Source organism: Lethenteron reissneri, chromosome 34 (assembly GCF_015708825.2).
Source record: "Lethenteron reissneri isolate LAM-NWPU_2019-01 chromosome 34, ASM1570882v1, whole genome shotgun sequence".
Lineage (NCBI taxonomy): Eukaryota > Metazoa > Chordata > Hyperoartia > Petromyzontiformes > Petromyzontidae > Lethenteron > Lethenteron reissneri.
The window spans coordinates 10,904,465-10,925,073 of record NC_083812.1 but is presented as its reverse complement, the minus strand read 5'-3'; the positions used below and the strand labels follow the sequence as shown (position 1 = coordinate 10,925,073).

At 42.6% G+C, this 20,609-nt stretch overlaps 1 protein-coding gene across 1 annotated transcript in view; it reads left to right on the top strand.

The window, feature by feature from the left end:
• The window catches only part of TM9SF3 (transmembrane 9 superfamily member 3), a 66,478-nt gene that overhangs the window by 7,149 nt on the left and 38,720 nt on the right, over positions 1-20,609 (top strand). Inside the window, 4 exon segments of the mRNA XM_061565262.1 lie at positions 529-724; positions 11,505-11,627; positions 12,538-12,698; positions 13,164-13,241. Coding sequence (XP_061421246.1) covers positions 529-724; positions 11,505-11,627; positions 12,538-12,698; positions 13,164-13,241 — 558 coding nt within the window.

Here is a 20,609-nt window from a genome sequence, read left to right as displayed (position 1 = left end):
AGCATCAATGTAACTATACAAACTGCTTCGTGTCTACTTCTGTACATAAATGCTCTTATACAATTTTATTGTATGAGACAGAAAGCAACTTGTAAGTTCAAACTTGAACATGGTATACAGTATCTGGTGTAATCAAGAAGAGGTTATAGTAGATGGGAAACCTACAGAATGGAGCAGGTTACTGAGAGGCATTTTAGTCAACACGCAGAGTTTGGCTTCCAAGAGAAGTCTGATGGTGAGATATTGTAAGTGGACCTCGAAAGGCGTGTTCACTTTCTGCAAATAAAAAACCTGAAAACACATGGTGGGATCCTGTAAAAGTTGAACCTGGAGGGTAGGTCTCAACAGTAAAACACTTACAGAATGTATCAGGGAAGGAACCAATGGCAAGAAGCTGTCATATCAATAGCAGTGACAAGATGCTTTTGTCTCAGCCACTTTTTTCTTTGTATGCGAGCTGGTTTGGGAGCAGTTGGTTTGCCCCTAGTCTTCGCTCACATGTCCTGCCCTGTGCCGCTCACTTTGCAGTACAAGGATGGCGATGAGGTGGTGCTGTGGATGAACACCGTGGGGCCGTACCACAACCGGCAGGAGACCTACAAGTACTTCTCCCTGCCGTTCTGCGTCGGCAACAAGAAGAGCATAAGCCACTACCATGAAACACTCGGAGAGGCCCTGCAGGGCACGGAGCTCGAGTTCAGTGGTCTCGACATCAAGTTCAAAGGTGAGCTATCACCTGCCTTGGTTGTCACAAACGGGCCACCGCAATGTAGTAACAATAGCATCAATGCAACATAACCAGTCAATTCAACCCCACTTGTGTGATAAACCTCAATTTCGATACATATATAACACGTTTACCGCATTTACCATACGTGTAAGTAGATATTCCTCATACGCGATGAGTGCCTTTTCCCCCCCAAAGCACACATCCTCTGGTGCATGCCTTTCATTCAGCTCTTTGGAGGCCAGATCTGGTCATGCACACAGATGTGAATAACCCATTGGCTGCAAGGTGGCCAGGGGATGGCAGTAAAGTAAAACTGTTTGTGAATCACTCTTGGTGGAGCTTTGATTGTTTACGCGTTTTCTCCAGGTACTCTAGTTTCCTCCCATATGCTAAATACTCGATGCTGTACTTGGCCAAACATTGCAATGCAGGACCCTCCTGAAAACATCTTGAAGTGCAGTAAAGCTTTACTAGATACAAGGAATGATGAAAGTTCTTAATATTATGTTGGATTTTTTTCCCATCGTACGTAGCTAACTGTGCTTATCGGTTTGCTACATACGTTGCACATTTGCTTGAGGTACTCGGCCACGTGAACGTACAGCGAGGAGATGGAGCGATTATACCTGCTCGTGTGCAGGTGCTCAGGTGGATTACTACGCCACAGGATTGTGAGCAATATTCATGGCTTGGGGAGGCCTCAATCCAGCAGTGTATTGACCATAGCGAATGATGATGAATAAGAAAACAGTTTTAATTTTGACCCGCCTGATTACTTTATCAGAGTACCTTGAGAGAACCCATATATAAATAAATTGACTTTCTGCACGGCCCAATGCATGATGATAGATGCATGGTCCACCCACCCTGCTTGCAGAGAGCACAGTAAGATGTTAGCCATCTTTTCTAACACACTGCAAAAACGTTACACACTCTGGCCCATATTCATGTGCTTTGTTAAATGGCTTTCCTGACAACTTTGTTGGATGAACGGCCAAATCGGCAATAAAGAGTGATTTGGCAGTTTTATTTTGGGAATTATTTGTGTAAAGTAAAGTTGCTGGCAAGTATTCAAACATCACATGAAATGAGTCCAAGTTGGGAATAAAGAAAAAGCTATTTTGTTGATACAGAACCATAAAAGTAAAATATAGACTAACAAACACATCTTTCTGGCCACATTCTCAGTACTACATATATATTTTTATTGAACTCGATGAAATATGCCTCGCTTCAAGAGACATGTTTTCCTAAGCAAATTTGTAGACCATCCAAAAGTGCCTATCTATTAAAATAAGCATTGGCTTTTCCTCATCCCCTCTGATAGCCTTGAGCCTAATAGTAGAAATTAAATTTTCACCTGCATATGCGCAGGGTAGAAAGTAAATGTAAGTTGTTGTAGTAGCCTTGTAAGCAGCATGCCTGCCACTGATACACTTAATAAATCCATGGTTTGGATTGCCACAGCAGATAATTCCCACAAAGCGTTGCTACCCTGCGCGTGCCTGCTCCTGTGAAGTGGGCCGTAAAGACTTGGTGATATTCTCAAGAGCGGACTGTTGTGTGTTAATCTCGAAATAATAATTTATCTGCAGCCACTGATTTTTTTTACTCTTTGTTAGACCAAACTCATTTGGAAGGTCTGAAATTCAAATCCACTCAACCCAACATCCCTATGGGGTGAAGAAAATGAATACCTCTGGGAAATGTTAGTTGTTTACCTATGGAGAGATTGGTCTCTTGCATAACAAGGTGTGAGGGCACATTCCTGCATCTCGGATTAGCACGGTTGGCTACATATGGTGCGAAAGAAGTGAAACCTACTACTGTCTCATCTGCTGATGGAGATGAGCATGCACGATTGCTTTATGCTAATTTGAGCACAAATACTCTTGGATTTTTGATGGAACTAAAGGCATCTGGGGCTTCCTTGAAAAATAGATTATGCATCACCAAGTGTCCTGACCAAGTACAGTAAAATCAATTGTATACAAAACTCATTCGACAAGTTTGATCTAGCACGATACATTGATTGTATTGGTACATATTTTCCCAATCTCAAATTCATAAGTCATCCCCAGACTCATGAAAGTAAGCCTGGCTTTTATTCTGTTTGCATAAATTGACTACATTCAAAGTGCAGTTATCTTATATTTATATAGTGCTTTTCCAAGGATTTTTACAATGGTTATGAGTGGTACAATTAGGGTAACTAAAAGTGATATGGTGAAAATGGATGGGGTATAGGGAGGGCGGTTAGTGGGTACTGTAATTACAGAGGTGCCTTCTGAATGCAGGGAAGGGATGGGCCAGGGAAAAGAGATGTGGGTCTTGAGGGAGGAGTGGAAACTAGACGGGGGGAGCGTGCTCTCTTAATGTGGAGGGGAAGTTTGTTCCAGTGCAAGGGGGCAAGTAGGGAAAAGGAGTTGAAACGGGATTATGCACAAGGAGAGGGGGGAACAATTAGGAGTATGAGAGATTGAGAGCGGAGCTGGCGGGAGGGGACATAAAACGAGACGAGGGGAGCGAGGTAAGATGGAGCAAGGCCATGCAGAGATTTAAATACCAGTTCAAGGAGCTTGAATAGATACCGGTAGTAGATGAGGAGCCAGTGCATTTCTATAAGAAGGGCGGAGGGGCAGCAGCAGTGTGGTAGGTTGTCAATGAAACGTGCAGATGCATTTTGGTTCTGTTGTAGTGGAATTAATGCATTTGCTGGGAGACCGAGTAGGAGAGAGTTACAGTAGTCTAACCCGAGGGAAGATTAGTGAGTATTAGTACTTTGGCGGTGGACTGAGTGAGGAGAGTGTGTAATTTGCTAACACTGACAAGGTGGAAACGACATGTGCGGGTGATGGCGGAGATGTGAGAGGCGAGGGAAGAGGAGGAGAAAGAGGACACCAAGGTTGTGGGCAGAGGAGGGGACAGGGGTGAGAAGGGTGGGAAGGTTGGGGGTGGGTGGAGCGGAAAGAGCAGCGGGGAAAAAGAAAACCTGGATTTTAGAGCGGTTGATAGCAAGGAAGTGAAGTGACATCCAAGACTGGAGAGCCGTTCGGCAGGCTGAAATGCGAGAAGAGAGGTGCGGAGTGAAAGTAGAGAAAGAGAAGAATATTTGGATGTCGTCGGCGAAGAAGTGGTGGGAGACGTTAAAGGAGAAGATAAGTGTTTTTCGAGATGGGAGATGTAGAGAGAGAAGAGAAGGGGGGGGGGGCTCAGGACAGAGCCTTGGGGAACACCTGCTGTGACGGGTGAAGGAGGGGTACAGGAGTGATTGAAGGAGACCGAAGATGAGCGTGAAGAGATGTATAACTGGAGCCAGGATAAAGTGGTGCCGGAAATGCCCAGATTAGAGAGAGTAGAGAGAAGAGTGGGATCATCGACATTGTCAAAAGCCGGGGAAAGGTCGAGGAGAATGAGGACTGAGGAGAGACGTGCTTTGGGCGAGTTTGGTCAGGTGGTTCTGGATGGTCATGAGTGCAGTTTCTGTGGAGTGACATTTGAACTCCACATGGTGTCGTGTAGGTTTTTGCAATTGCGGGATTTGGGCAAGTGCTCTTTCTTATAAAGAAAATCTAGGTACACTAATTCCCAAATACATTGTCACTTTATTAACACCACGACCTGATTTGCAACGCATCAGTCCATACTTACATCGCTGACAGCGTCCATCCTTTATCGTACCCGTCACCTCCGCCTCCCCTGTAAATTGCTTTGATTTACATGGTTTCAACATTCGTCGCACATTTCAGGAATGGGCTATTACTGTACAAGTATAACCCCAGGTGAAAACGTTGTGGATTGGCTCTGCACAGTCAGCGAATCTGTCTCAGAAAGTATCTCCTTTTAGTTTGATGCAATGTTTAAAATCACCGCGTATCAGGTGAGCAATTTTAAAAGTGAATTCTCGTGTCCGAAGGTGATGATGCTTGTTTGGCAGCTGTCTTTTAATAACGGTTTGCATTGCTGAACATTTTAACATCCTAATTTTTTTTATCTTACCTTTTCCACTGAGTGGCACATGTGCATATGTGAACATGTCTTGTGCTTCACTTATTTCTGCTCTCCCTGAGATGGGTAGCTGTTGTGCAGTGGAGTGGTGTACATCAGCACAGGGGAGACAAAGCCAACTGGGTGTACATGGTTTTGTCTACCTCTTCATGTACCTTTGCCAGCCTTTATAGGTACTCGCTGATACTTTCTAGAGCAGACTACTCAGGCTGAAATGGAGCGCCTGGTGTGTGTTTGTGTTTTAACCTTATGCTGTCTTACCCCAGTTGCCACCACGTGTAATCATGGAAAGCATGGGTTAATGTTGACAAAGGTACTTTAAAACACGGCTACCATGTGAGTAGATTGCGTACTGGCGACTACTAATATGACCGATAAAAGGTCTACCCTATAGCCTGCTGGGTGGCTCAGAGCAGTGGGGGCATGTGCAAGATGCACTACCGAGTGTGGACAAAAGACAATTGAAGATGCTTCAGAAGTATTTCAGAGGCCACTCCAACGTGGTGTGATGTTGTACTGCATTCCGTAATAGCTCTGGATATAAGTTTTTCATTTGACACTGCCGATAGCACAATTGTAATGTATTTGGAAAGTGAACAGAGAAGGATGTTAAAGAATAACTCACAGGTTATCTCCATTTGTAATTCCCTGCTGCTTGCTAAGAGAAGCATGCACGCATTTAATTCATTACGGACAATATAGTATCCAATATGCATCATACCGGCAGCTCTGGTATGACCACCACTGCGTTCAGTTGTTTATGATATTGCTCTTCACTTCTGAAATATTATTGCCTTGGGATTGCATTTATCACCAGGCATTGCTCAATATGGGAAGCACATTATTGAGAGGGGTCATGATTTAGTGTTGTCCCACAGCACTGTGGCGATGGAATGATGGCAGATTCAACTCTTGGTTGGGTGTTGACCCACCCGACCATCCAAAGTCGATAAATTGAGTATCACTATGGGAATTCTAGTGGTTGTTTTGCGTATGGGACTGGCCCCTGACACATCGACCTCGGGCTGCTCTTGGAGCTGGGTGCCACCACATGTAAATTTGAGCAAGGAGTTACTTTGACTTGACATTGAGTAATTGTAATCCAGGTGTATTATCACCTCTTTTCAATGGGTGATGTAGACAATAACCACTATACAGAAAACCCTCTCGATCCGCAAGGGCTACGTTCTTGAAAACGCTCGCGAATGCAGAATTCGCGAATGCAGAAACCTTGTTTCAATGGGAAAATGTGGGTATGTTCCTGGTACGAGTGAACATAGCGGGGAAATGGTAAATATTTTAAAACAATGACTACAATAAATTAATTAAGAAGAACTACATGTTTTTTAATGACATTTTGCTGATGATGATTTGATGGTGCTGAGGAATCCAGGAGGGGATGACTCATCGGGAGATGCAGGTGTTTGATAACGCACAGTTATTTTATCACTCTGGGGAGCACTTGCAGCAACACTTTCCCTGATTGCATTCGCGGTGGTCTTTTTAATGGACCTCACAGTCGACACGTTTCTACCAAAATGTATAAATGAGTCCAACCGTATGTACGTACAGTAAACCCTTGTTAATTCGACACATATAGGATTGGCCTTGCCGAATGATCCAATATTCTGAATTATGTACAATGTTACTCCCCAGTGCCTCCTGCCCCAAATTTGGTTTCCAAAAAAAGTTCTACTTACCATCAGTAACTAGCACTGGAGGTGAAGGAGGATGTGGTAGGTTCCATGTGGTCAGTGACAGAGATTGTGGGGGGGGGGGCTTAATGCACTTTGTTTAACACGTAGGCTTTCGCGACCAATATTATTCATAATAAAGGTTTTTGGGTTAGATCGCGTTATTTATAAATGTGTTGTAACTCTCCACCACCCGACACGGCCAAAGAGTAAAAAATGTGTCCGTTTACAAAGGACAAAATAATTCACTTCTTTAGACCACCGGTGTGTTGAAGAGTGAATTATTTTAAAATGTGAGTAAGACGTTTTGCTGGTAATTACATCCAGCTTCATCAGGCAATTTTCCAGAATGGTGAGGCTCTTCTCTTGCTCCCGCTCTTAAATAGAGCAGCAGCAGGGTGACGTCATCATTTAGTATGCACTTAAACTCCAAGGCATGCTTCCTAATCTTCTGGCCATTCTTGATGTCGTGAACGGTGCTTGATTTTACGTCAAACTCTTCACACACCATATGCATTGACACACACCTGCATCAATTCTATCCAAAACTTTGGATTTGTCTCGCAGACTAAGGGATTTATACTTCAGTCCCTTTCTATTACTTGCACAGTGCATTAACAAGGTAAAGTCCAAAGCAACAGGTCTGCACTCACGCTCACCATGCGTGCCGCCACTCGACTGAGTTGTTGTTTTAGTTGTGTTCCTCGCACTTTCCGTTTATAGGTGGCGTGTGTCGCCACTTCGGAAGGGTTAAGCCAGAGATCAATCGATTTAATTTTTGGTCCACGTTTTGGGCAACTGAGAAAATGGGAGACATCTTCTGGCGTTGCTTGGCTCAAAGGGCAGCAGTTTGGGGCGTTTGGGTCGATTCGATTTTGGTAATCGGCTAGCATGGAGCAGTAACCTGAACGGAGTTGAGCGAGTTTTGTGCGAGATGCCCGGGTCAGGGATTTTTCGTTGTCTGCTATGGGTGGGGGCCAACTCCCGAGCACGACATTGGGCTTGTAGGCCTTTCAGGCAGTGCATGGTGGCAGCGGTGTGCAAATGGTTCAAAATTTATTTGGTGGTGCGATTTGGTGGAAGAGTGTTTAAAGTAGATTGCGCGTTGGCAGAGCTGAAGGAAAGCAAGGTGGATTTCATTTTCTTAGCAGGTGCAGGGGCTTTGAGTAGCTTTGTGCAAGGATGCGTTGTCGAGTGGCATGAAGCCAGATATTGATCAGTGAGAAGCTTGTAGTGTTCTTGAATCGGAAGAACTTTGGTTTCTTGGTGGAGATGGTCAATGGGCGCCATGAGGTGGTATCCTGTGGTTAGGCGAAGTTCTTGGTTTTGGGCAGTTTGGAGCTTTTGGTAACCTGTAGAGGAGAGGTTTGGACACTTAATGGGGCTGGCATAATTGATGATCGGACGTCAAATGGCTTTGTAGGTTAGGAGTAAAGTCTCCTTTTGTTGACTCCAAGATGTGCCGGCTAAAGCTCGTAAGATGTTTTTTCCTTTGTTAGCTTTTGCATGGACGTTTTTGCCATGTTGAGCGAAGCTGAACATGGTGTCAAAGGTTACACCTAGAATTTTGGGGTTTTTTTGCTAGCGGGAGGCCTTGGTTGTTTATTATGATATTGGGATGTAAGTTGGCTTGATGAGGATCAGGTGTGAAAAGGGTGACTTGATTTGGATGTTGAGAATTGAAGCGATCTATTGGCTAGGAAAGTGCTGAGCCGATTTAGATAGGAGTTGGAGTTTTCCATTTTGGGTTTATTTTGATTAGAAGTGTAAATTGTGGTGTCGTCGGCATACCTGTGTTCCTTTTGGAGGAGTTTGTAGATCGTGGAGGTAGGCGTTGAACAGCACTGGGGATATTATGGAACCTTGTGGTACTCCTGCATGAATGTTTCATGAGGATTGAATATCACGAAAGAGAGTGCGTGATTGGCGGCCCCTTCAGTAATTTGTAAGCCAGCAAACAAGACTTGATGGTAGCGTAGAACCCTGGATGATGTCGATGAGTGTGAGGTGGTTAACGGTGTCGAAAGCATTTTTAAGGTCAAGGGAAGCGACGTTAGTGCAGGATGGGGGCTTTTTCTCATTGAAACTGTTTGCAATTTGGGTGGTTAGGTTGAGAAGAGCTGTTGAGTGTGCAGGGCGAAAGCCATGTTGGTCAAATGATGGAGGTAAGTTGGTGGTGATGATTGGAAGGATGAGGGCCTCTAAAATTTTGATTGATGGGCAAAGTAGGAGAATCGGCCTGTAGGATGTTGCTTGATTTAGGTCTTTGTCGGGTTTTGGAAGTGGGATGATTGTCGATGATTTCCAGATGGCCGGAATGAGGTTACACTGGAGTGAGGCGTTAATGGTGGAGGCGAGAAACTTTATGCCAAGGGGGCCGAGGTGTTTGAGGTGGGGCATAGCTATGCCATCGGGGCCCATTGCGGAATAATTTTTGGCTTTTTTGATGGCTAGTTTCACCAGTTGAAAGGGTAAAAACCTACTACTATATTTTGCCACTGGTAAAGGAGGTCTCATAGTGTAAATGTTTACCCCGAGCTCTCAATACTCTGATAGTGCGCTGTCTTTGAGTTGTACGCCTTTTGGCGTCATCTAGTCCAACACCAATGGAGACTAGGCTCTAAGAAATGCTGTCTCGAGTGTGGACTAATCAACTTCAAGGACAGTGCATATCATTATCATCATAGTTGTTTCTTTTTGTTTGCATTTTGACTGCTTGTGTTGTGGTTATTGCAAACATGATGCCTTGTATAAAGGTGTCCGTTTTTTTACCAGTTGAAAGGGTAAAAACCTATCACTACTAGTTTCACCTCTTCATGGCTAAATTGATTTGATGGATTTTTTGACGGGTGGATTTATTGGAAGAGTGTGGGATGACTGATGAAAAAAGTTTGACGTTGTTGGCGATGTTATTGTTGTTTGACGGATTTGTTGTTGAAAGTGATTGCACAATTGGGTGGTGGTTTGGAGTGTCCGTCTAAGGCTTTGGTCTTCCAAAGTTTTGATGAGTTTTGGCGGTGGTCAAAAGATTCAGCAAACTCGTGCCAGTGTTCTATTTTAGCTTGATTGATTAGCTTTGTGATTTCAATATTGAAGGCTGGCATTTGTGTAATGAACGAAACTAATAGTGTTTTGTTGGTTTATTAGCGTTGAGGCTTCTTTAGGGAGGCAGGGAAGGTGTTGCTTGTAGCAACCCGCCGGGATGGTGTGCTTGGTGGTAGTCGCGATGTTTCTGAAAATCTTTTCACAGTTGTGCCGATATGTGGATATGGTTGATGTTGTCGGCGAATAATGCTTTTCGTGTATAAAGTGGCCAGTTGGCTTTTTAAAAGTTGTAATACAAGTGGTTTTTTAGAGTTTGTGAAGGCATGGCGCCATTGAGGGTCAACACAATAGGTAGGTGGTCAGATCCAAGGGCCGTAAAGACTTGCCAGTCGATTGATGAAAGGAGGTTTCCTGACGCTATTGAGATATCTGGTGAGGATGAAGGGCCAGATGACAACTCTGGTTTGATTATTTTCATTGAGTACCCCATAGGGGGAGCCGTTCAAGATATAGACAATGAGGTCGCCACGTGCATCTGAAAGGGAAGAGTGCAAAAGTTTGTTTTTGGCGTTGAAATCTCCAATAACAATTGAGTCGTTGTTTGGTAAAAGTCGATTTATATTAAACTGATGGTTGTGAGGGCAAGAACTGGTCGGTGGGATGTAGACGTTGATTATAGTGAGTAGTGGGCCGAGATGGGATTGGATACGGACGCTTAAGACTTATGTGGTGATATCAGAAGGAGGCATTGGGATTTTAATTTATTCAAATTGAATGTTATAGATGAGGAAAGCTAAACCGCCACCAGCTGTTGGTCGGTCTCGACGGGGGAGAGTTTAATTTTGAAAGTTCGGCGGGCGAGAAGTGGGTTTAAATTTAGTTTTCTTGAATGGCGGCTATATTAATGGAGTTTTGTTGTAAGAAGGTGCTGAGTTCAAGAGATTTGTTGTTGATGCCATTGATGTTTAGTTGAAGTATTTTAGGTCGTTTTTGTTGTGGTTGTCACGGTGGTTGCGATGGATGAAGTGGTGGTGCTAGTGTGGTTGTGCAAGGTGGAGTTGTTGGAGTGGATGATGACTAATATTTGCAGAAGCAGCTGGAATTTGAACTGGGGATGTGGGCTAAAGTAGTGCAGCGTTTGTGGTACCAAGCTTTACAACCGTTGCATTGGATAGAATTTGCATCGACGTTCTTGCCGCAGCCGCCACAAGGGAAAAACGGGCCTGGATTCGTTTCGACGTCCCCAGCAATAATGAGAAGCCAGTTCCAGTATGCCGGGAGGCCTGGGCTGGCTGGCGAAAAACAGGAAAGTGCGAGGGATGATGTTGCCATTTGCAAGTGCCTTAGTAGTACTTGGTCTCTCCACTTCGAACAAGCGGCAACACTGGAGAGTCGTCGTTTTAATCGTGGCACGCGGTGTCGAAATTGGATCAGTCGGTACGGCAATTCGGCTAATGGCGAATTACTAATACTGTATACATGCCGAAAGCGCAGCCGTGTCGAATTATCCCCAATTACGAATGCTAAAATACCAAAATATCGAGGTTTTGCTGTATAAAGTAAAAAGGCACAAGAGAGGCGGTTTCGGAGCGGGATTGCCGCGAGACCGAGGACTACGCGGGCAGCTGAGGGAGGGAGCGTGGCCTAATCTCCGCAGATAGCTTCAAATGTAAAATTCCGCACGCACCTCCCCCGTGTCGGTGGTCTGGCACTACGCACTCTCGCGCATACTGTAGTCTGGCGAATAGGGAATTGTTATACATTTAACATTTTGTAACTCGCGAATATGGAATACTCGCGAATTCAAAACTCGCGCTTAGCAAGGGTTTACTGTACATGTACTTCTTTAGGGATGGACTGCATCAGTGTAACAATGGATATTGTGGTATGCATAATAATGCAGTAATGACATCCTTTATATTGCTTGCCTGTCATCGCTTAATCTAATAGCTGGTGGAGAATTATGAAATTTTCTACTTTAAGGTTTGTATATATAAAATGTTTCATTATCTTTCCTTTGCTTCCAGAGGATGTTTTTCAAACGACCTACTGCAACATTGAACTGGACAAGGAGAAACATAAATCCTTTGTGTACGCTGTGAAGAATCACTACTGGTACCAAATGTACATCGATGATCTTCCTATCTGGGGTAAGTGGATGTATGGCGTTTGTGTAAGACATTCAACCAGTGGAATTTTCCGTTCAATTATTTGATTAATTGTACAACTTTAATCTAACTCAATGGTTTAAATGTGCACATTCATTTGTATATTTTTGTTACTTTTTAATTGCCTATAAATGAAGAAATGCAAGCACTGTTTGGCAGATATAATTGATTTTAGCACGATGCTCATGGTAGTTGTGAACCACTGTAGGATAGATACTGACACTTCCGATTAGCACGGTTGGCTATGTATGGTGCGAAAGAAGTTCAACATGCATGACAACGTTCATTACTATAAATGGATATGTACACGAAGACTTCTTGACTAAGCCTGCTGGCCTTTTCTTGCATCTATCTCACCGTTTCATTGTGTTCCCTGTAGACATATTAGAAATCAAAGACATTTTAGTAAAAAAAACTGACCAAAAGCCCGTGTTGCTGACATTTTACATTTAAAACCACCAAATGGTGAGAGTCTCCTCCGTTCGTTCCACCTATTTAACCCTTGGCCAGGAACGTGAATGGCAGAGGTCACAAACGGGTTTTGATTCCTTACCCGTACCTGGCCGCACCAGGGTCGCAAATGGGTACCCGATACCCGTACCCGGCCGGGTACAGGTAGCCGTATCCTACCCGTACCCTACCCGAAATGAGTGACAAACGGTTACTCACCAGTGACTCACGGCCTACCCGTACCCGTACCCGGCCGCACCAGGGTCGCAAACGGCTACCCGTACCCGGCCGGGTACGGGTAGCCGGGTATCGGGTAGGGTACGGGTACCCGATTGCGACCTCTGGTGAATGGGCGATTTGCGATGGCTTTGTAGGCAGCCAGGTTGCACAGGGAGTGACTGTGCCGCCCCCCCCCCCCCCCCGTCGTCTCCTGTGCGTGCAGGCATCGTCGGCGAGGCGGACGAGAACGCGGAGAGCCAGTACTTGTGGACGTACAAGAAGCTGGAAATTGGCTACAAAGACAACAAGATAGTGGATGTGAACTTGACGAGCGAGTCCAAGGTCAAGCTGGTGCCCAACACCAAGATCCCGCTATCTTACTCCGTAAGGATGCTCTCGGTCTATTGGGCTCACTCTGCGCTCACTGTTTTTATTCCTGTGTTTTGGGAAAACGGTGATGCACGTGATGTTCGGTACGTGGTGTCAGGTAACAGAGTCATTGTTGAATTCCTTCGTTTTAATCCTGAGGTTCCACACAATGCTAAACCAGATTTTCAGGTATGGCAAGTTTGGCAATATCTGACTTATCATCGCCCTTCCCCCTGGGTAACTGGAGTTCTCACGTCTATAACTCCTGTTCGATGGGGTAACTACAAATGAGCAGTTGCCAAGATAACTGTAAGAGCGATCCATGTTCCACCAACCACGGATATCTGAATCCCCAGATAACCAGACCACAGATAACTAGAGTTCTGTTATTTTTTCATTTAACATTTTATATGCTATTTGAATTACATTGGTGTGTTATACCCTTGCTAAAAGTGCATTTACCATGTGTTTATTTTCCAGGTGAAATGGAAGAAATCTGAAGTGAAATTTGAGAGTCGATTTGATAAGTACCTGGACCCTTCCTTCTTCCAACATCGGGTACGGCTTTCTAAGAACACAGGCACAGGAGGTGTCAGCTACTGAATTTACACGGCACCATGTTCAAAACCCACAAGGCTGTGCAGGCCTAGAGGATGTGTGTGTGCGCGCGCGCACAGCATCATTATTATTATTCTTGTTCACCAATCTCACAATGTTGAAAATGTGCCCTGGCTACGAAAGAAACACTGGCAACTGCATTATGGTAAATTGTTATTAGGAATCATGAGTGCAATATAGGACTGGTATACAACTACTACAGTGAGTATTTTTTTTTATTACATTGGTCATCTTCATTATGTAGCACTTGCAAAACATTTACCCAGTTTAAAACGTAGGCTTTCGCGACCAATATTATTCATAATCAACGTTTTTGGGTTTAGATCGCGTTATTTATAAATGTGTGGTAACCCTCCACCACCCGACACGGCCAATCAGTAAAAAAGTGTCACGTTGACAAAAGACAGATAGTTCACTGCTTTAGCCCACCGGTGTGTTGAAGCGTGAAACCACAATATTTATAATTTGAGTGCGACGTTTCACTGGTAATTGCATCCAGCATCATCGGGCAATTCGCCAGAACCGATGGGCTAAAGCAGTGAACTATTTGTCTTTTGTCAACGTGACACTTTTTTACCGATTGGCAGTGTCGGGTGGTGGAGGGTTACGACACATTTATAAATAACGCGATCTAAACCCAAAAACGTTGATTATGAATAATATTGGTCACGAAAGCCTACGTGTTAAATCTGAAGTTTGCTGGGAAGGAGGTGGCATTCCCATCGGACAACAAGAATTCCTATCGGCTGGAAAACATGTGCGCATATGCTGAGACGAATGCCAAGCATTACGCGATGCAAGCACTCCTTGCCTTTGCTTCCATGGTGCGGTGGTTAGAGACCGACAGGACACAGCGGTTAAATCCTCTCCATGTTTGTGAATGTCATTGACCTACTGGAGGCTCACATGTCTTTGGTAGTTTTAAGTAGTATACATTGATGACAATATATTTTGCACGCAACATAATGGAAATATGCCACAGTACTTTTGTTTAATGACCCGACCTTGGCCCATAGAGACCAAGATCCTCTTTTCATGGTTTGTGCCTTTGCTTTATAGCTTATTAGAGTGTTTTATTTCAGATTGCAAAGTGCACATTGAGTGAAGAGTTTTTAAAATATATATCCTTGGTCGATTCTCACACAAGGCTTTCACTGCATAATTTACACAGCTTGGACAATCCACATTAATCTTAACCATCATAGCTACTATAATGCTTCTTGTAGACTTTGCCTTGTTACTTGGCTTTGTGTCAACTAAGATGAGCTCTATGCAAAGCATTACAATTAGGTTTCATGCGAAGATATCTCAGGGGTAGTCTTGGCAATGGTGCACAAGCATACATCAAAACGTACCACGTTAATCCTGCCAAGTTAACAGTGCCTTATGAACATAATAACATGTATAGTAGGCTAACACTTTGAATGGCCACTATTCAGACTAGTTAGATTTATTTGTTGGAAATCCCACTGTGCTTTAAGTATCATCTTCAAAAATAAGTTAATCTCTGCACCATTTTGACTATTAGAAGGGCTGTTTCCTAAAATTATTGCTTGTGAAATGTATGTTTTTGTTATAATACAGTGTTTGTGATTTAATGTGGTAAATGCTGAACACAGTTGGGGTATGACAAGTCAAAATTCACACATCTTCAGAGTTCTGGCCATTCATTGAACTGACATTTCTGGGTTCATCGTGTAGTGTGCTACAACTGGACCACCGCACCCCTGTATATTTATGTATAATTAATATTTTCCCTTAATTAACAGATCCGGCAGTAAAATCACAGTTTTGACTCTGCAACTCTTAGCTGCCAGAGGGGAAAACTGGTGTGCCTTTTGATTTAAAGCTTTCGTGACTGCAGGGATTCATCTTCTTGGTTCTTTCGGTAAAGTCACGTAGAATGGAAATAATAAAAAAAAATAAAACATGTTTATTGGCTTTGCTTCCGTAGAGCCCTTATCACAGTGTGGATGCCCTTAGGCTTGTACATACTTGTGATAATACCTGCTGACCCCTTAATACAACTCCTGTTCTGCACTCTTGCATATTCAACACATTTGCATTGACACACGATTAATCATACAGATTTAAAAATGCTTTGCAGTACTTTATAACGGACACTTTCTAGGATGAGATGGAGCGAGCAAGTGAGCGAGCTGGAAGTCAGACCTGTCATTTAATGTATGCTGGCGTTGCCTTCCGAGAAGGTTTTAAATAATCCTCTTGAATTGTGGATGAATTAATCAAATGAGTAGTGCTGTGGTTCGAATACGTCGTCCATAATCACAAGGTTATGAGTTCACATCCTGGTCAAGTGAGTTGACTTGATAATTTATATTTGAGCCATAAAATTAGTACCATTTGGCTAGAAATCAATAGTACCGTAAGAGAGACTGTCCTCTGCCATAGACATGTGTAATTTCCACCGCTATCTCCATCACGTCTGCCGGTGAAGATGAGTGTGACCCTAATGCGCATTTGAACAGGGTAACCTTTTTATTACTTGAAATAAATAACATTTCATAAGAGTGCCCTTTCCAATTTTAATGACAAAATAATTTCATGCTAATAGTCCTTGCTATTACGTGTATAATAAATAACATTTACGCCAATTAAATCCCAGTTGCCATCAGCGTCAAGGCCGAGTGAAGTTGTCATTCATCACGGTAATCCCCTGTAGACAGTGTGGTGCATCACGTCTCATTGGGATTCAACTCGAAAGAGATGACAGACAATTGCTTACAGTATCTCATCAAAATCCATTCTCGACTTGACCACAAAATGGCACTCCGTAAGCTGTCCGTGGGGGTGATTTTTTTTGTATTATCACGTCGGCTTCAGCACCTGCATTGTAACGATGCAAATTTCCCCCAAGGCTGTATTCAGTGTTACCTGATTCGATCTATAAATACATATTTAACAGTTCCTCAGCTGGAAATAAATAAAAATAACACATCCAGTACAAAAGCAAATGTAGTTGAGATGTTGAACAAATTTTGTAATGATATTAATTCTGATGACCTGATTTCAACCATAAATATTAAGCTCTTTCACCTTAGTTGGCTCCCATTTGTTCCAGCTCAATGTTCTGAAATAAGTGTCGGCCCTAACCAGGAGGCACTTCATTATGGGCTCATGTGGACACCATCCACTGTTATTTTTTGGGAGCGGTCTATAATCATTGCCCTTAATCTCCGTTTTGAGACTTGGCTGTGAGATGCCTTTTAGGGATCAGCAGTGTTTGTATATGGCACTATCATTATTTGTAGCTCGTTATACTTTCAGAGAGGAATGCAGTATCGGTGTTTTTAATTGTTTTTTATAACAATACATATTTGATTTTCGATTTAAAGCTTTCGTGACTGCAGGGATTCATATTTTTGGATCTTTCGGTAAAGTCACGTATAAGGGAAATAAAAACATTTAAAAAATTAAACATTTTATTGTCCCTTCTATGTGACTTTACCGAAAGATCCAAGAATATGAATACATATTTGCATGGCAAAATGTTTCTTCAAGCAATGAAGATTGAAATATCCAGTTGGGTGTCTCCTTGGTTTAGAACACTCAGCTCGTCATTGCGTGGATAAAATAGGTACCACTTTGTGTGAAGTCAGCAGTGGTTCATATTCTTGGTTCTTTCGGTAAAGTCATGTAGAAGGGAAATAATTAAATAATCCGAATATTAAACAATAAAAATTCTCACGACGTTTCGACTGCAACACAAGCAATCATCACACCTGATGATGATTGATCAGACCTGATGATGATTGATGATTGCTTGTGTTGCAGTCGAAACGTCGTGATAATTTTTATTGTTTTATATTTGTATTTTATTATTTCCCTTCCAGATGACTTTACCGAAATAACCAAGAATATTAATCCCTGCAGTCACAAAAGCTTTATATCAAAATTCAGCAGTGGTTGCTCAATGGGAATACTTGTCCTCAACATAGGAACGTATCATTTCGCACCAATTGTTCAGTGCTTCCAACATACATGAGCACCATCCTGGGCCCATTTGAGCATGGATACACTTTTTGAGCTTGGTAATCGTGTCGGCTTATATCATCGTCCATCCAATGCATCATTCACGTATTAAATGTTAGAAATACTGAACACTTAAAAAATATTGCTTAATGTAGGCACTGCAGGGGTTTAGAAACCCTTAATTACAAATGGTTGAATACATTAACTTTATCCGTACGCTCTCCCAATGTTGTCAAGGAACACACAGCTATGTATTGCTGAAAGATTTGTTTTCTCTGATCATTTCCCGTTTCTCATTTTAATATCATCGGAGGTGCACTCTGTCAGTAAAAACAAACCCAAATCTAGCAGAGTACCACATTCATTAAGCATAAGGTTAATGCATATTTATACTACAAACTGACTTCACTATGGGCCGTCCTGTATACATTAACTATTGGAGCCCAATTATTACAATTATATACGGCTTCTAAAACTCTTAAGATATGTAAATAATATTCATGCAAAACGAGGATTGTTTTATGAATGCTACTTTATCAGGGCATTGCGCTTCTGTAATTGTTTTACCCTTCAGGGTTGTTTTGTTGTTTATCCTTGAGTTGGATTTGAACATTGCAACCTTATGATTGAGATTCAAGCACTCTTATCACAGTGCCAACCTGCCAGATTAAATGTTCTAATTAGCTTCAGTAGGCTAATGGACATGTTAACCTTGGATGATGGAGATGTGACAAATCATTCCATACAAAACATGAAATAGTCCTCTCTTGGGGTCACGGAAGGAGGATCCATTGAAGGGACATGGTGAAGGTAGATCTGCAGAGTCGCATGTTTACTGAATCTATTGAGGTGCATTTATGAACACTTTTTATCCTATCCTGACTCCACAGCATTGCTAATAAGATATGCATGTTTCACGTATTTGTACAGCATTTTAAAGTGCAGTCACAATTTAACGTTGTATAACTTCAAGTTCGATTGTAAATTAGACAAATCTAATAAAATCAACGTGGTCCTTTCATCACCACCGCAATCAATGCTGGAAGATGACCTCTTATCCAATCGCCATCACTTACGGTCCGACAATGGCTCAATCTACATCACTCCTGCACATGAACTGAACTCGTAGCATAATTTCACATGTATGCACGCAAACATGTACACACAAAGACAGATCCTTCCCCTCGCCATACAGACTGTTGGGGTGAGTACTGTTAGTGGGCACTTAAGAAGACCGGCATGGCACGAGAGTGGTGTGTGGCCAGAACCATGCCTGGTGGCCTTGAACTCCCCTGTGCTGATGCCTATTTAAAGCGGTCATCACTCCATCCTCATAGTGGCCATCTTGGGTGCATTATATCCTTGGGCTGCCATCCTGTCACTTCTTGTCCATCGATTCGCTTGCATTCGAACGACGCGTGTCCTGATCAAGCCCACTTGTCTTAACATTAAATATCACATTAGGTTGTATTTGCTACCTTACCCATACTATTATGTTACTAGTATAATAAAGTAATTTTATTATTTCCTTAACCATGTTCAGTTTAAGCCTGAGCGTTAAATTATCCTTCTATTTTAAACGTTTGAGCTTTTATTCCATTATTTCAGTGCCCCTATGACAATTACGCACGTTGTACAATCTTCCATATGCCAAATAAAAATTGCTTCATTTTAATTCGGACTTCATTCATGAAAACATCACAACTATGTATTTCCTTTACATATGTGCTGCTTTATATGAAAATGTTCAGAATATTGAATGCTACATCGAGGTGTAGAACCTACAGTGGTAGTGCACATGCAGATGTCGGCACCATTGTTGTTAACACTGCCTTTAATGGAACATTGAAGCGGAAAATGGCCATCGCCCTATGGTGAGTTTTAGATTTCCATGCCTAACCTTAATTTTTATTTAAATCTGAATTTGACTGCAGCTGCAGATGGTAAGGATAAATAATTATACAGATGGCCTTACTCTTCCTAGAACCAGCCTGCATGGCCTTCATTAAAAATGTTGACAGTGCAACTTGTACACTTGCGGTTTATAAAAGCCTTCAAACGACTTTTTTCAAACGGCACAAAGACCCAATTTAGTAACATGCAAAGTAGCAGATTTGTATTTATCCCCCTGAGAACTTGCACTTGAGTTTGACCTTTTTATTTTGTTGTTTGGTGGGGTTAACACAGCATGCACAGTGCAGTGGTAGATTGAGCAGCACCTCATCTAATGTGGTGTAAAACAAATGTGTGCTTTCTCCAACTGTGACAATCTTCCAATTTAATAGAGCAGGCAAGATTTAAACGTCGTAGTTCATTACCGCTCGAGCTCTGTAAGGTAACGGAGTGAGAGCCTTTTACAGACTCCCGTCGTCGTACCAGAGCTTGAGTTTTATTGCCGTCAAGATATTATCTTCTAATAATGTTATATGGATTTCTTGAATCTTCTCAATTCACCTCGGCTATAATGAGTCAAGCGAGGCAATGGATATGGTGGTTTTTAACGCTCGGCCAAACCTAACGGTGTGAAATTGTAGGCAGTGGGTCACTTCGGCTGTCGATACTTGCGACAAAACTAATAACCCTGGGAGCTAACATACATCACTCACCGATTACACAATAAAGAGACGAAACTTAAAATAGGCATGCCTGATTTATATGAATCGCCTTGGGACAATTAGAAAGCAAATCGATGCAGAGACTCGCGACGTGCACAGCATACCGCCACGTGCGCTCGTCCTGATTACTGCACTGCCCAATGCAACCATCGGTCATTAAATGTCCAATAGGTGTCTGGGGCTTGGCTGGAAAAATGTAACCAGCAGTGCCCTTCGTGCATTGAACCACTTGTGTAAGATTTTGCTTTTGTTGCTGTTGGTTAGTATTGTATATGTTGGGGTTCATATCACTTCTGCATTGGCAAGAGACACTCCAATTCAGTAAAAAAATGGTATCCATTCCTGATTGAATAACGACCCTGAATCAAAACAAGTCACTGGAGGGTGAACCATTCCACTCCGAGTATAAAGTGGATTGGTAGGCGAGTGGGTAGGGGGGTAGAATACATAGTAGGTAGTAGGTGTGTTCCTGATTTTGGATCAATCTAAAACATTCCAAAGATATCAGTTCTCGATACAAAATTCCGGACGATCTATTAAAAATATTTGTTTCGGACTGATGCTAAATTATGACGTAACAAAAAAATACGTAATTCGTCACTTTATGATTTGTGAAAGGAGTTTACCCAGAACAAGTTTAGAAAACATCGATTCCCCGGTGATGTTAACTCTGGCCAGGAATCAAACTCAGGAGGATCAC